Below are 15,764 nucleotides of genomic sequence, written 5' to 3' on the forward strand. Positions count from 1 at the left end.
AAAATCCTCGTGACACTTTCATGGAGCCTAATTATCCTGGAAATTATGCAAAATTTGAAGTTTATTTTTATTTCCCACCAATTTTATGTGAAAAATTAAAATTTGTTATTATTAAATTAATTTAGCAAAATAAATTATATTAAATTTGTTGTTATTGCAATTTGCAAGTATTGTTATCGGTGAGTTCGGCATCGGTTCAAAGTGGTATCAGCTCAGCTCGAGTTTAGAAAACTACAAATTTACTATCTAAACCTCTGCTCCCCAGCAGGTCACATAAAAACAAGCCAAAAAAGGAGTTTTATCGCCCCAACGAGTCAATGTCCACTCTTTGGAATATCTCTTTCATTCCTTCTCTGCCTCCTCTTCAAGTTATTGTTAACAGTGGTAACAAAACTAGATCGGAACTGAAGAAATTCATGATAGATTGTAGACAAAATACTCAAATGTGTTGTTTTACAAGGGTCGTTCAAGGTTGACCGGGATTTTCGTACGTAAAAAATCGATGAATAGCCGGACCATGATGAAACGTGCGGGTGACGTAATGTATTCCTTCGCGAGTAACTAGCGCCCGGCATGACGTATTTCGCGCATGCGCAGCAGTTGCAGCGAACATGGCGGCAAGTAGTGTATCTGTTGCTGTGGAACAGTGGTGTATAATGAAATTTCTTGTGAAGGAGAAGGTGAAACCTGCTGAAATTTGGCATAGACTGCAAGCACAGTATGATGAACAAACACTGTCACGGGCAAGAGTGTACGAATGGTGTCAACAGTTCAGTGAAGGGCGGGAGTTGGTAGCAAATGAACCGCACGGATTTTTGAACCGGTAAGATTTTGGGAACTGTCTTCTGGAACATGAAAGGTGTTATCCATGTGGATTTTTTGGAGAAGGGTACCACAATTAATTCCCAGTATTACTCAACACTGCTTCACGGTGCTGTACGTTGGGCCGTTTGGAAGAAAAGACCTGTAATGTTGTCGAAACACATGTCATTCTTCTCCATGACAATGCCAGGCCACACACGGCCCATTTGACTTAACAACACTGACCAACCTGCACTGAGAGGTTTTACCACACAGTCCTTGGAGTCCAGATTTAGCCCCCAGTGATTTCCACTTGATTGGGAGCACTTGGGTTTGATGCACTTCCAGACAGATGAGGAACTCAAGAACGCTGTCCTGCGGTGGTTACGACACCAACCTACTTCTTTCTACGCCAAAGGCATCAAGGAACTTCCACAATGATGCCAACGGTGTCTGGGTGTTCAGGGGGAATCCTTTGAAAACCTGACATAGTTTGGTACTTCTATGTATGTAAACTTCTTGTCTAGAAATAAAAGTCCCGGTCAACCTTGAACGACCCTTGTATTAATGTATTTAAGGCCACTCCTCGGTGGTTTTTTTAAAAAGCTAATCGTGACAAGAGGATGGATAATGATAAGACAAAACAAAGCATGAAAGAACATGCATATCCTGCATTCAGAAGTCATAAAATCACACAAACAATTTAAGCGTTCGTGTGTCAAATGCCATTATAGTAGACTACAATTACCCACAATTCCTAAAATCATTCAATGAAATAATGAATGTGCGGATTCTTTGCATTTTGCTGTCTTAAGTCCGGATTGTAACACTGCAGTCCAGCCAAATGGCGAGCCTTTTCTTCTCCCTTGCCATCCCTTCCGGGCAATAAACAGGGGGTGAAGAATTTACAACAGGGCTGGCTCAACCACTATTGGTTGGATTTTCGCATGCTTGGCCAGAATCTTTCTGCTAACCTCTTTCCTAATTATCTTTCCCTCTAATACAAAAGTTGAAAATAAACTACAGGGTGTGTGTACCAGTCTGGAAATCCAGGAAAAGTCATGAAATTTTCTTTTTCTGGAAAAGTCAGGAAATTTACTTTTGTGGGAAAGTCAAGAAATTTACTTTTGTGGGAAAGTGAAGAAATTTACTTTTTCTGGAAGAGTCATGGAAATGTCAGGGAAATTTATTGTTTCTGGAAAAATCAACATTTTTGTGGAAGTGCACTAGAAATAGATACTTGCAGTGGCAATTAGGGGGGTGATGGGGGGGGGGTTGCCCCCTAAATTTTAGCCACTTTTGCCCCCGCACTATGCTAAACCTTATATACAAAGGGAAATATACTGTCTTTGCCCCCCAGTTTTGCACTTGAGCCCCCCCCCCCATGGTTTTGGAACCCAATCGCCGCCACTGGATACTTAAACAAAGAAGAAGAGGACAAGCAAGAAATTTAATTTTTTTTTTTTTTGGCAAATTACGGAACTGTTTGATGTACTGAATATTTCCATCAGTTGCAGAAATGCATATTAAATACTCTAGGAAAAATAGATCATGTTTTGAACTAGAAATCTACTACAGTAAGGGGGAATTCACGCCAAAGCAACAAGCGACAGTCAACACGTGTCGCTTCAGGATTTCCCCTATCGAACGCAGGCTTGTGCTACGTGGCTATTGGTATTTACTACTTTCTTGTTGCAATTTTTGCATTGTGTTTGGTTAATACATAAAATTTTACTATAATTGTGTATTATTATGCTATGATTGTTATGGTGTTTTGTTAGACAAAAGATAACTTTTTGTTTATCATTAGTCAGTATTTGGCAAGTATTACGTAAAAGCTCATCCCTGATGCCCCTATCCAACAGTCATTTTCCTTTCCATTATTTCTTTTAACTTCGTTTAGTGGGTCTCTAAGTGTGGTGTTTAGCTAAAATGTAGCGTTATTTCTTATACAAATGTATAAATTCTTGAATTGCCCCAATGACGTTGTCTGGAAAATTTTGGTTCTTGACCTTGAATAGTTAGGGAATTTTCTTTTTACCAAATTGAAGACACCCTGACACTAATATAGAGACTAAAATTTGGGGAAAGGTTACATGAAACATAAAAGTCTTGAGATGCACAGATGTTTATATAAGCATTTTTTATTCAGTTCTCCACACCCCAGTGTGATACTTACTACTTACTCAATAATTTTTATTTTCGCATTACAGGATTTAGTTACACACGAGGATTCTCCAGATAGTGGTGATGAAAGTCAAACTACAAGTTTGGCCCAGCTTCCAGTACTGGAGGAACCTGCTAAACTTGCAATTGTTTGCCAGAGCATTGCCGCCTACTGCAGTGCCCTTGAAAAGTCCCACTTACAGCACATAACCACAAGGGTCATGTCGGACACAACACGATGGCTGACACATCTTTTTAGGTACTTATTTATATGTAGTACAAAATAATATTTTTCCTCTGTATTGACCTATTGTTCATCATCTTGGCAATTCTTCTTCTGTACCTATTTCTGAAAATCATATACATTATTTAAAAAAATGGAGGTATGTGTGCAGTCATATTATTAGAAAATGTTTTATTGGTTAAGGACTTTTTGTGACACTCTCCATGGTTTAGTCGGCCCCCGTGGTGGAATGGCACTATGTTGCCAGGGGTCCTGGGTTCGAATCCCGGCCTCGGCATGCATGTTCGTGAGTGTCCATTCATCAATTTCATCATGTCATCACTCATCCCCATCTTTGCAAATTAGTCAAAAGTGGCACAAGAAGCGAAGTAAAATAAAGCAAATCAATCAGTCTCCATGATTTATTTGAGAGTACTGCTTGGGACCACTTTTGCTTGATTACACTTATTCGAGTCTCTCACGCTGAACGTGATATGCTCGAGTGTATAAAATCAAATATCATTTCAGTGTGACAATAATCGCAGAAATAGATGTGTAAAAATCTGCCCTGATAGTTTCAGGCCATAGTCATCTGTTCAATTTCTTATATCGCTATGTACTGGTAAGGTGGACTAAACTACATTTTAACGTTGAGATGATGACTATGTTCATTTAAGTTTCAATTTCACTGCATCTTTTACTTCACGATCCATATTTGAGGACCCACAACCACAGACAAATTACAGTTATACGTGTACTACTGGGCTTCGAGCGTGTACCGTTTGTTTTACCTGTTCGAGCGTTATTTGTTCTAGTGAATAAGCTGTCAATTCAGTACGCTATTTCACGTTATCGGTGCGAACTATTAGACGCTCTAGCTAAAACCCTTGCTGCACTCTAGTTTATTTAATATTGTCTGTAGGTCCTGGAAAAATTTAGGTGTTTTTTTTGTTGAGCAGCCACAAACAGAAGAACCTTTGGAAAAAAGTATTTTCAAGTCTTCCTCTCCATCTATTCAACTCTGGCAATAAGGAAGCCTGCTCCACTCCACCTGAATTTTTATCAATAGACTTAAGAAAATGGTTTTATTATATAGATTAAATACTAATAGAAAGTAATATTGTTATGGGGTGCTCATGTTTTCTTTTTACTACCCTAAATTTTAACATATTAAAATCTTTCTTGTAAATATGCATACCTCTGAATGATTTTGGTAAAGCCTCTTGATTAGCTTGCAACCAATGTACTAATGTGAAATTTCTGTTGGTTTAGTTTTAACAATAAGATAGTATGACAAATAGCAATACATTTGCATCAGAATTAGATGTCATTTTTTAGTATCATGGTCTGAAAGTAAATTAAATTCTACTGAAAGATTTGTTCTGTGTCGTTGACTTGTTCATGCTGAATGAGATTTGATTTGCTTTCTCTGTGTTTTAGGAAGCTACATTTTGTGTCTGTAAATCTTCTGTACATTTGTGGGTCTGCATTGATCATAATTCTTTGCTCAGGAATATCTCAGCCACCCTGAGCTGTTTCCCTTCAGTTTGAACCAGAAAACATTAATTTTATTTTGCACTTTTGGCCTTTTTTTTTTCTTTTAGGACACTTTTCAGTAATGTTTGTCATTTTTATTGGATTTTTCTCATTTTTGAGGCTTATTTTTCTCCTCTTCTATTGATTCATGAATTTTAAATGCATTTGCTAGCTTAACATACATATTTAAATTTCCTGGCATGGTTCTTTTAGCAGGTTTTCCATACTGCCAATGGGAAAGTACAATACTATTTTTGTTTAAGCCTACCTTGAGGTTCCCTTGGTGGCCTCTGTTAATCTGTGATTTTAATGTAAAATTAGTCACAATATTTAAAGGAATATAATCTGATGCATGTGAAACACAACCGTATTTTTAGCTGCTGGCCGACTACTGTATCGTGGAAGGTTCACTCTGAAAGAATATGAATGACTTAAACAGAAAAACCTTGCAGTGTGTTTTATGTAAACTTAAAGTTAAAATAAAGAAAACTATATTAGCACTTACCCTATTTGGCAGTGTACAAGACACACCCCATTTTTTGAACACATTTTTGAGGAAGAAACTTTCGCTGAATTTATAATTAATTTACAGTATTTCTAATATAAAGGTCTACTTTCAACAAATAACTTACCTAATCTAACTAGAAAATAATACATTTTTATCTTTTTTTATCCACGCACTGCAAGGAATAGAGAATGATATAGTCTAACTTATAACAGAAAATCTCTAGAAATGAAGGTACTCAGAAACTAAGTATCGGCACATAAGACACCCTGTTTTTCAGGCCTATTTTTAAAGGAAAAAAGTGTGTCTTATACACCTGCAAATACGGTAATTGCTTTTATCCCATTGCTTCAGTAGTTTAAACAACCAAACAACAGGTTTTATCGAATTATTCAACTAATCTCTTGTAATTTACTGAAAAGATCCAGCTTTCATTAGAGTAAAAATTACTTTCAGGGCATTTTTTTAAAATTTTCAGGTCATTTTTTAAAAATTTTCAGGTCATTTTTTTTAAGAATATAAAGGTCATCCTGTAGGTAATTTTTTTACATTTTTAGGTCATCAACTTCTGAGCCCTAATTGTTATTGTATAGTCATGGACACTGCCGGCTTGTAATGCATACATTGACTTTCAATGGAATCGTTACAAGCTGGCAGTGTCCGTGACTGTACTACTTAATCAATTTGGTATCATGGACTTTACCTTCATACAAAAAATAACATTCTACTTCCTCTGATGAAAAGAGATTTTTGTCCCATCCTCAAAAAAATTTTCCCCTTGCCCTTGGACAACAGGTAAGAGCATGCTACAAGATCTACATATGTTTAAACATGTAAACTCTCTAAGCATATCCTGTAGATTTTTATGCCTAATGGTTTTGTTAATTATGAAATTCTTAAATATATGGAATTGATTTTCTGTGAAGAAATTACTTTTCTTAATGCTTCCTTTCAATTTTATTTAGTCTTTACTACTTTTTTCTTTCAGATTTTTGGACTGCTCAGCATTTTTCCACGATAATGCATTGGAAGGAATGGTGCGCGTAACTCGTATGATGTTGCACTACAAATATCCTGATTATTTACAGGATGGTTATGAAGCCCTGGTACGTCATCCCCCTGTGATCTATACCAGTGTTGCATCACCACTTATTGTTGTGCGGCATGTGTGTCGACAGGTAAGTTCATAGATTCATTCCATACACGATAGAAGTACTGGAAAAATCATGCTTGCTTTCATTTTCATTCTTCATTAATACCAGAATGCATATTTTACATATGCATGTCTATGATTATTGTCACATTAAAATTATATTATTGAAACCATGCAGATTGAATGTATAATATGGGGCAATGTAATTCAGGGTTCCTTCTTCTCATGGCACTACAGTCCACTGATGAACCTTGGCCTCTTCTGTGATTTGTCTCCATCTATGTCTACTTTTTGACACAACTTTCGAATTTCTATACTGGAGCTTCCGAACATCCTCATCCACTCCATTCACTCATCTTAATTTAGGCCTTCCTCGCTTCCTTTGTCCACCTGGGCTATCCAACATCACTCTCTTTGCAGGGTCACTATCACTCTTGTGAATCACATGGCCTGTCCATCTTAACTTTGCCTCCTTTATTACAGCAATAACTGTTGGTTCTTGATATAAATCATAGAGCTCCTTATTAAATCGTTTTCTCCATTTTCCATTCTCACATACTGGTCCCAGTATTCTTCGTTATATCTTTCTTTCAAAGGTCTCTACCATCTGTTCATCTTTCCTTGGACTGGTCAAAGTTTTCGCAGCATAGGTCAATATAGGTCTTATCAGTGTCTTGTAAAGTGTTAACTTAGTTGTTCTGGACAATATTGTACTCTTAAAATGTGTCTGTAGTCCATAATAGGCCCTATTTGCTGCTATAAGTCATGCCTTTACTTCCTCCTGGAAATCATTCTCATATGTCGCAACAGAACCCAAATAGGTAAAGAAATCCACTATCAAGTTATAATTAGCCATTGTTACGGTCGGTAATGCATTATATCCGTGTGCTTTACCTGCTGTCATGTACTTAGTCTTCCCTTCATTCACCATCAATTCCATCTTCTTTCCTTCCCTTTCTATGGCCAGAAATGCTGCTTCTACTGCATGTAGATCTTCCTACTATGTCCACATCATCCACGTATGCTAGTATCTGGATTGATTTATAATATATTGTCCTCCTGATTTGCACCCAAGCTTCCCATATAATCTTCTCTAAGACAATGTTAAACAACAAACAGGACAGTCCATCGCCTTGTCTTAGTCCATTTTCTATTTCAGCAGGTTCTGAGAGTTGTCCTACTACTCTTATCCTACTATGAGATCCCTGCATGGTTATCCTCACCATTCTTATTAATTTTATTGGATTCCAAGGTCTTCCATTGCCAGATATAGTTGGGCTCCTGTTTATACTATCGTATGTGGATTTAAAATAAATAGATAGTGCGTTCCTATCCCGAACTTCAAAGTTTTCTCCAGTATTTGCCTTGAGGTGAATATCTGGTTAATTGTAGATTTTCCTGGCCTGAACCCACATTGATATGGTCCAATGCACTTTTCTACATAAGGTAGTAGTCTGTTATATATGATTCTTGCAAATACTTTATAGGCAACGTTCAGCAATGTAATTCCACGATAGTTTGCACACTCCATCATGTCACCTTTCTTGTGGATAGGTACTATCATACCCGTCCTTCAATCACTTGGCATCTGTCACTTTCTCCAAATTATGTTTATTATTTCATTCAAGCCTCTAATGACACTCGCCTCCATGCTTAAACATCTCTGCTTGCAAGTAATCTATCCGAAGTGCTTTACTATTTTTCAATATTTTGACTGCCTCCCATACTTCATCTAACATTGGACTTTCTAGGCCCTCTTCCTCTTCTTCATTTAATCCTTCTTCCAACATACCTGCTACATCTGCACTGCCATTCAATAAATCATTAAAATGCCTTCTCCACCTTTCTAAAATTTCATTACTGTCACTAATTATATTACCTGTTTCATTTCTACAGACTGTTGTCCTTGGCTTAAAAACATCTTTTGTATTATTTACCAGCTTATACATCAGTCTTACGCTCTTCTGCTCATGAAGGCTTTCCAACTGCTTTATCTCCTGCTTCGTCCATTTCCTTTTTTTTTTTTTCTATGGACTCTCTTCTCGATCCTTCTTTTCTCTTGATATTCCTCCCTTACTCTCCTTGTTGCACTTCTTTGCTGCATCCTCTTATATACATCATTCTTTTCTTTGGTTACATTTTGACATTCTTCATTGAACCACGTTTCTTTCTTTGCTAGCTTTTGTGTTTCAAGTATTTCCTTTGCTACATTACTGATCCTAAGCTTATATCTGTTCCACCTCTCATTTACTTTTTTTGCTTCTGCCAGTTTCGTCCCGACGAATCCCTCTTGTAATTTACTTCTTTACCTCAACCACCATTGGATTTCTTAACTGCATGGCATTAAATTTCATCAGGCTAGTCACCTTCATTTTTCAACTATTAGATATTCTAGCTCTAATCCTTTCCATAAGGAAATAATAGTCGGAATCAATATTAGCCCCTCTAAAAGATCTAACATCAATGATATCTGATCTATGTCTACAATCTATCAGCATGTGGTCAATTTGATTGTAAGTTTTCCCATCCGGGGCTCTCCATGTCATTTTATGAATATCTTTATGCTGGAATAGAGTTGTTGCTATTACTTCATCCCAAGATGCTGCAAACGTTATTAGCTTCATACCATTGTTATTTGTTACTTTATGCATACTTTGTTTACCAATTGTTGGTTGATACACGCATTGAAGTCCCCAATTACTACTTTTATGTTATTTTTTGGGCAATCATGAAATACTTCCTCTAACACATATAGAAATCTTCGTTTACATCATCTGTGGATACTTCCGTGGGTGCATGGGCATTGATTATACTGTAATTAAAGAACTCTCCTTTAACTCTTAATGTCGATAATATTGAACTTATAGCTTTAAATCCTATCACTACATGTTTTAGTTGTTTATATATTATAAACCCAGTTCCTAGCATATGCAGCCTTTCATCACAGCTATAGAATACAGTTGCTTCTCTCTTTTCCAAAACTCCTTTTCCGATCCAATGTACTTCTTGCAATGGCACTATTGCAGGCTTATAATTATTTAGTTGATCCACCAATATCCTAAAGGCACCTGCCCTATACAAAGATAGCACATTCCAGCTCCCTACATATAGATCCCTTCCCTTTCCATAATTCGCTCGTCCATTATTCACGCCAGTCCGTCGTCGGTAGATCTGTCCGGCTACATTTCCTTGAGGTCTCATAACGTGGTTCTTTTTGTGGGATGAGGTTGTCGGCCCCATGCCCAACCCCCATTCTTGGAGGACCAGGATTTGTTTAGGGTTTACTCCCCTAGGTCAGCTGGCTTCACTATGTCTCACGAGTCTGCCCCACCCTTGATTTTCTGTCAGGGTATCCTTCCCTTAGCCTTCGGGGATCCCTCTCCTCCCTCCAAGGCAGCAGGGGCTGAGATTATTTAGTGGTGGCTCTTCTAGTCACATCGCAGGATTTTCTTCGGAGCCTTGCAGTATTTACCGAGATGCAATCCTGCTGCTGCTTGTTTGCGACTGTTTCCAGCTATCCAACATATCCGCTGGCTGTTCCCCTATCCGCAACCTGGGGATGTGCCTGGTGGCATACAGCTCTGCCTCTGGGAAGATAAACCAGCCCAGGAAAATCAGGGTGGCTGTCTCTTGCATTTTGACTCATTGGTACTGCACTTAGCCCTCTCAGAATCTCGCCATGTTCGAGCCCTGAAGTGAATCTTCATTAATTTCATCTAATCAACATTCGTATTCATTATTACAATTAACTTAGACAGAGAAACAATATAAGAAATGAACAATACAAATACAGATTCAACCCCAATACTGGACAAGTTCAAATTTTACTGTTTTTATTTATTATTTTTTTTTTTGTCATAGTACTTGATTTTTTGAATGGGAATATTGTACAGGGGATGGACAAAAATATGGAAATACCTGCAGAAATGCACATTACTAATATTGAGTAGGACCACCTTTGGCATGCAGAACGGCCTGCAGTCGACGTGGAATGAACAAATACTGGTCGCGTATGGTTGTCAAAGGGGTGTTGTACCATTCTTCCTCCAAAGCAGCTGCAAGTTGTTGTAGAGACGATGGTGGTGGGTAGCAGGCTCGCACCTTGGTCTCCAAAACCGACCACAGGGGCTCAATAATATTGAGGTCTGGCGATTGTGGAAGCCATGGCAGATGTGACACTTCATCTTCGTGCTCATCAAACCAGTCCTGGACGATGTGAGCTGTATGAACATGGGCTCTGTCATCTTAAAAAAACACGGCATCACCATCTAGGAACAAAGTTTGCACCATGGGACGCAGCTGGTCACTCAAAATGGTTACGTAGTCCCTGGCAGTGACATGTCCATGCAGGGTGATGATGGGTCCAGCACAATACCAGGAGATGGCTGCCCAAATCATCACTGAACCACCGCCATGCTTCACTCTCTGTAACAGACAGTCTGTATCGTACGCTTGTGCTGGCGTTCTCCACATGTACACTCGGCCAGCAATTGGAAACAATGTAAAGGATGACTCATCCGACCAGATTACAGTCTTCCACTGCTCCATTGTCCAGTTTTTATGGGCGTTGCACCACTGTCTCCGTCTTGCAGCATGGTCAACAGTCACGAGTGGTTTGGGAATTGCAGATCTGCCATGAATACCCTGCTTGTGGAGTTCTTTTCTGACTGTTATGATGTTAACAGGGTTTGTAAGCACTGTATTCAGCTCAGCAGTGAATTTTGGAGCCGTGGTGATCTTCTGCTTGGTCACAATCCTACCCAATGTGCGTCTGTCATGCAACACACACTTGGTGTCCATGCTGGTGCTTTGCTGATGCCGGTTTTCCGGAAGTCTCATAGGCAGTCATGATCTTCGAGACTGTGCCTCTTGATACACCAAACATTTCCGCTACTTTCGTCACGGAAGCTCCCACCATACGCGCACCCACAATTTGCCCTCTTTGAAACTGTCAGCTCAGACATGATTCACGATAACCTGCACAGACTGGTCGCTGAACTGTAACTGACCCATCTGTCAGGTTGGCCAGGGTGTATACCTCGCAGGAAGTGCCAGTGACCACAGCGCCACCTACCATTCAGACGCAAATCATGTTTGAAATGGCTACCTGTTTTATACCAGGTGTTTCCATATTTTTGTCCAACTCCTGTATGTTTTGATTATTTCTACATTCAAACAGCACCACAGCACATGTGGAATTCTTCTACAAATATTTACAATCCTGAAGATAAATGCATAAATTCACTTGAGACATTTCCTATACCTGCAGCTCAGTCTACCGATATCGTGTGTTCGTCCGGTTCCTTGTAACACTGTGTTTGGATCTCAACAAAAGATGGACGTAGCAGCTTTGGAAAGGTTAATAGAAGAAGATGAGGCAGCTGAGAGAGTACCACTTTTAGTGTTAGCTGATGCAGGTACGTATTTGTTATTTTGTTTAAAATTAATGTGCACTCCTCACAAATGTCAAACAGTCCTTCCTTTGAGAGCTACAAATGCTTGGAAACACACATAAGTGGCCAATTGACTCAGAACAATTGTGAAATATGCAGTTGTATATTTATTACAGACGGGGACAGATTAATTGGCCAATGATATCACTGTATCAGTTTAGCATTAAAATTCTGATATTTTGCTATTATTTTTATAAATTTGAACAGATAATTTATATACATGGTTTTGTAAAGTAAGTGTCTAAATATGCAGTTCTTTAACAAAGGAAAATCCCATTTCAATCACCTTCTCAAATACATTGATTAACGGGGTTATTGAACCATTCGTATTCAAGGAATATTTGCAATTTTTATATCACATTGGTAAATTTGATATCAGGAGTGTATTGGTATTATCAAAAATTCCATTTTCTTGAAATTTATTAAAAATTCAGAAGACATACTGGGTTCAAGAATCTCCTTCGGCATTGTTGCATTCATATTCATCCTGGGAAATCATCTAACTAGGGCATTTACCAACAAATCTGCGTTTAGTCTACTCAGGAACCAAATCCGAACAGGCTTTTTTTAAAGGTGCGCACAGAATTGTTACAAATTTATTATGGCCAGAATCTAGTAGATAATGTTTTTCGTGCATTGTAAAAACAGATATTCAAGATGGATTTCGAGGAGCAGTGTGTTCCAAAGACAGGAACTTAAAACTGAGAAACATTCTGAATAGAAATTGTAGTCAAAATGAAATCTTTCGTGTGATTGGGTGTCGAGGCTGTTGGAATCAGAAAGAACTGAGAATCTGTTTGCGAGATAAGCCACAATAAATTCCTGACAAATATGTGGGCTTTTCTTGTTGTTGTTATTGGTTTTTTAAAAGACTCATTGAACTTACTTTCTGCAGAATGTAATACTTAGATTACATTTATTGTCATTGAGAAAAATGTTAGATTTTTCAACATGGTTAGGATTTAAAATTCTCCCTTATGCCATAAAGAGATGTGAAATGATCAGCAACAGTTAGTGGACAACTTTAATCACCCCTCTGTAGTTGCTCCTCGCGTACCCATTTATGAGAAGCTTTGTGAGTCGCCATTTATATTTTTAAAAACAAAATGTCTTTAAAAGGTTGCTAGAAAATATCAAAACTGTGTTTTTTCAAAATATGTTTACACTTTTTCATTTCTTTTTACAGGATCCACTCTTGCTGGTCATGTTGATAATCTACAGAGGCTGCAGGAAGTTTGTAAACAGAATGATATTTGGCTGCACGTGATGGGACACAGCCTAGCAGCAGTTGCCATGGCATCTGTCCCAAACATGGTATGTGTTATTGCATGAAACTATTAGTTTTACTTGTACAGGAACTATTTTGCACAGTCTTATCTTAAAACTGCTAAAAAGTTTCCAACAGATCAAGACCAAAGATGTATAGTGGTGTAGTGTTAACGCTGTTAACTTATAGCCAGGTTTGATTCCTTGTGGAGGTACATGGGACGGTGGTTTGCATCCCTCTCTGTAGGTCCAGCCATGATTAACCTTTCTGAATACAAATTCTTTAAACATTGGTTACAGACTTGAATATGACACGAGGAGGAAAGAATATTTTGGTTATTTTATGTTCCTTTTCTAACGCTTAGGTTAATCATGACAATGAAGATGAATGATGAAAAAATGAAATTGGTTATGTGATAAACACAGGTTCAAACCTGGTTGGCACCGTAGTTGCGTCTTCGCCTTGTAATCAAGGGGTCCCAGGTTCGATACCCGGTGGAGGCACAAGTGGTTCAGTGGTCCAGTCCCAATTAGCCTTACTGTGCATAAAGTGGACTTAAAACAACAAATCAAATAAAAAACCTGGGACCTCTAGCTTTACAGTGCTCAACGCTAACTACTTGCAAGAGAGAAAAATTATGTGGCATGCAGGATCATGGTAACAAGTAAAATTAAATACACTAAGGTGACTTGACTACATTTCTCCATATCATTGAGCTGTTGTGATAAAACAGAATCTTATGTTTTCTCCCTGGTATCATTTGGTATTTTGCCTAATCAGGTTGCTGACTAGCCAGGAATCCCACCCAATGCATCCACAAATTTCTGGATGTTAACCTCTTAAAAATAAATACGTGGGTTGGAGATTTAATAAAGGCAACATTGCTGTATACACATCATGAAACGGAACTTGTGTTTTATACCACATGTTAGTTTGATACCTAACGTACCTCCTAGTAAATGGACTCTTCCTGTCAACACTAGGTGCATGCGCAGTGACAAGAGGAATTGGAAATCTAAAGTTGTATAGTTAGAACCCCACTAATGTGAAAGTTATGGTGATTCTTGTGTTCGACTGTGATGGTGTTATCTTAACACCTACCGTACCTCAAGGACAAACAGTCAATGCACAATATTACTATTCATTTTTGGAACATAACCTGCAACCTGCGTTGCAAAGAAAGAGGTGACACACTTTCTGCTGAATCCTCCCATCATTTTGCACGACAATGCTCGGACGCATGTAGTTCAACCTGTGGCTGATTTGTTAGCTCGATGGGGCTGGCAGGTGCTCTACCAGCCCCTGTGACTTTGATTTAATCCCTAAGATGTAGGAACCACTTCGTGGCATTCACTTCCGAAATGTTTCACCAGAGATTCTTCAGGCAATAGACTGATCCATTTGAACCATCAACAGAACAGGTGCTGCTACAGGTATACTACGACTTCCAGATCACTGGCAATGGGTTGTGCACAATGCTGGTGACTACATCGAAGGGCTGTAAAAGTTTCACAATAAATAGTTGCCACCATTAAATCTCCAAGCCACATATTTTTTTTTTAATGTACAGTAGACTTGCGATTATCCAAGCTAATTGGGACTGAGATTACCTCGGATACGGAAAAACTCTGATAATACGGAGATAATGTGCTAATAGGTCGTAAATGACGAAACAACACTTAAAACTGTATAGTAATTATTTATTACTAGTACAACATAAATGAGAAGATTACTTTTTCCGCTTAGAATAGGCCTACACAGACTTAAACACCACCGTAACAATCGGATGCACCGACAATGTAACGAACACGTGAAGCGCAGACGGTGACTTGACTCCATAAACAAACAGGGGGGTGTGTTATGAAGCACGATGTTTTCCAACCACTCCCTCGGTTAACTCGGAGCCTTGGTTAATCGGGACTCGGTTAATCGCAAGTCTACTGTAAATACTCAAGAGTTTTACATGGGCAGGGAAAAAGTCTGTGTTGAGAAAGAAAAAAAACACAGCTTGAAGATCACAATTGTTATGGTGTAGTACAGTAATGTGGCAAAAGTATTGCATGATAAAGTTCTGTATTATTTCTACATTGCTGATTTTGTTGTCATCCGATTCATTTTGAAGGTCTTCTGCCTTCATTAACAGTGGTTTTGGCATGTAGGCGGAGATGGTAGTGCATTACTGCCAATGTTCAAGTTGGCATTACTTCATATTCCCTCTATTCAGAAGAAGCCAAAGCAGTGAAACACTACCATCTCTGCCCTAGGTGCCAAAAGCTGTTTTAATAAAGCCACAGGATCTTTGAAATTGGACAACAAAAAGAGTAACATCGAAATAGGGAACATTACCATGCCATACAGTTCTTATTGTTTTCTGCACAGAACAACATTACAACAGCATACTATTTTAGACATATCTAAATTATGATGATAGGTCCTATGCAATCAACCTTCAATGCCAAGAAACTAAGGATTGACATAGGTTTAAATATCTTACTTCTTCTAAGTAAGTTGACATTTAGCTTTCTACCTTTTTCCAATTCTGTCTGTGACCTTTGTCAAAGTGACAGGTCTGTCTGACCTGACTAGGACCTTCATGTAGGTATTCCAGTTAATATGAGTTATACCTTTATATTGCTGTACTTTGAAGTTCCTCAAAAGAG

General features: G+C 38.4%; 1 protein-coding gene across 1 annotated transcript in view; it reads left to right on the forward strand.

Moving 5' to 3' along the window:
* The window catches only part of LOC145989952 (putative pyridoxal-dependent decarboxylase domain-containing protein 2), a 56,034-nt gene that overhangs the window by 5,062 nt on the left and 35,208 nt on the right, over positions 1–15,764 (forward strand). Inside the window, exons 3-6 of the mRNA XM_083125490.1 lie at positions 3,015–3,226; positions 6,220–6,409; positions 11,654–11,801; positions 13,024–13,151. Coding sequence (XP_082981616.1) covers positions 3,015–3,226; positions 6,220–6,409; positions 11,654–11,801; positions 13,024–13,151 — 678 coding nt within the window. The remainder of the gene's footprint in view (positions 1–3,014; positions 3,227–6,219; positions 6,410–11,653; positions 11,802–13,023; positions 13,152–15,764) is intronic.

The sequence above is a fragment of the Lepisma saccharinum genome, chromosome 7 (assembly GCF_977018435.1).
Source record: "Lepisma saccharinum chromosome 7, izLepSacc3.1, whole genome shotgun sequence".
NCBI lineage: Eukaryota > Metazoa > Arthropoda > Insecta > Zygentoma > Lepismatidae > Lepisma > Lepisma saccharinum.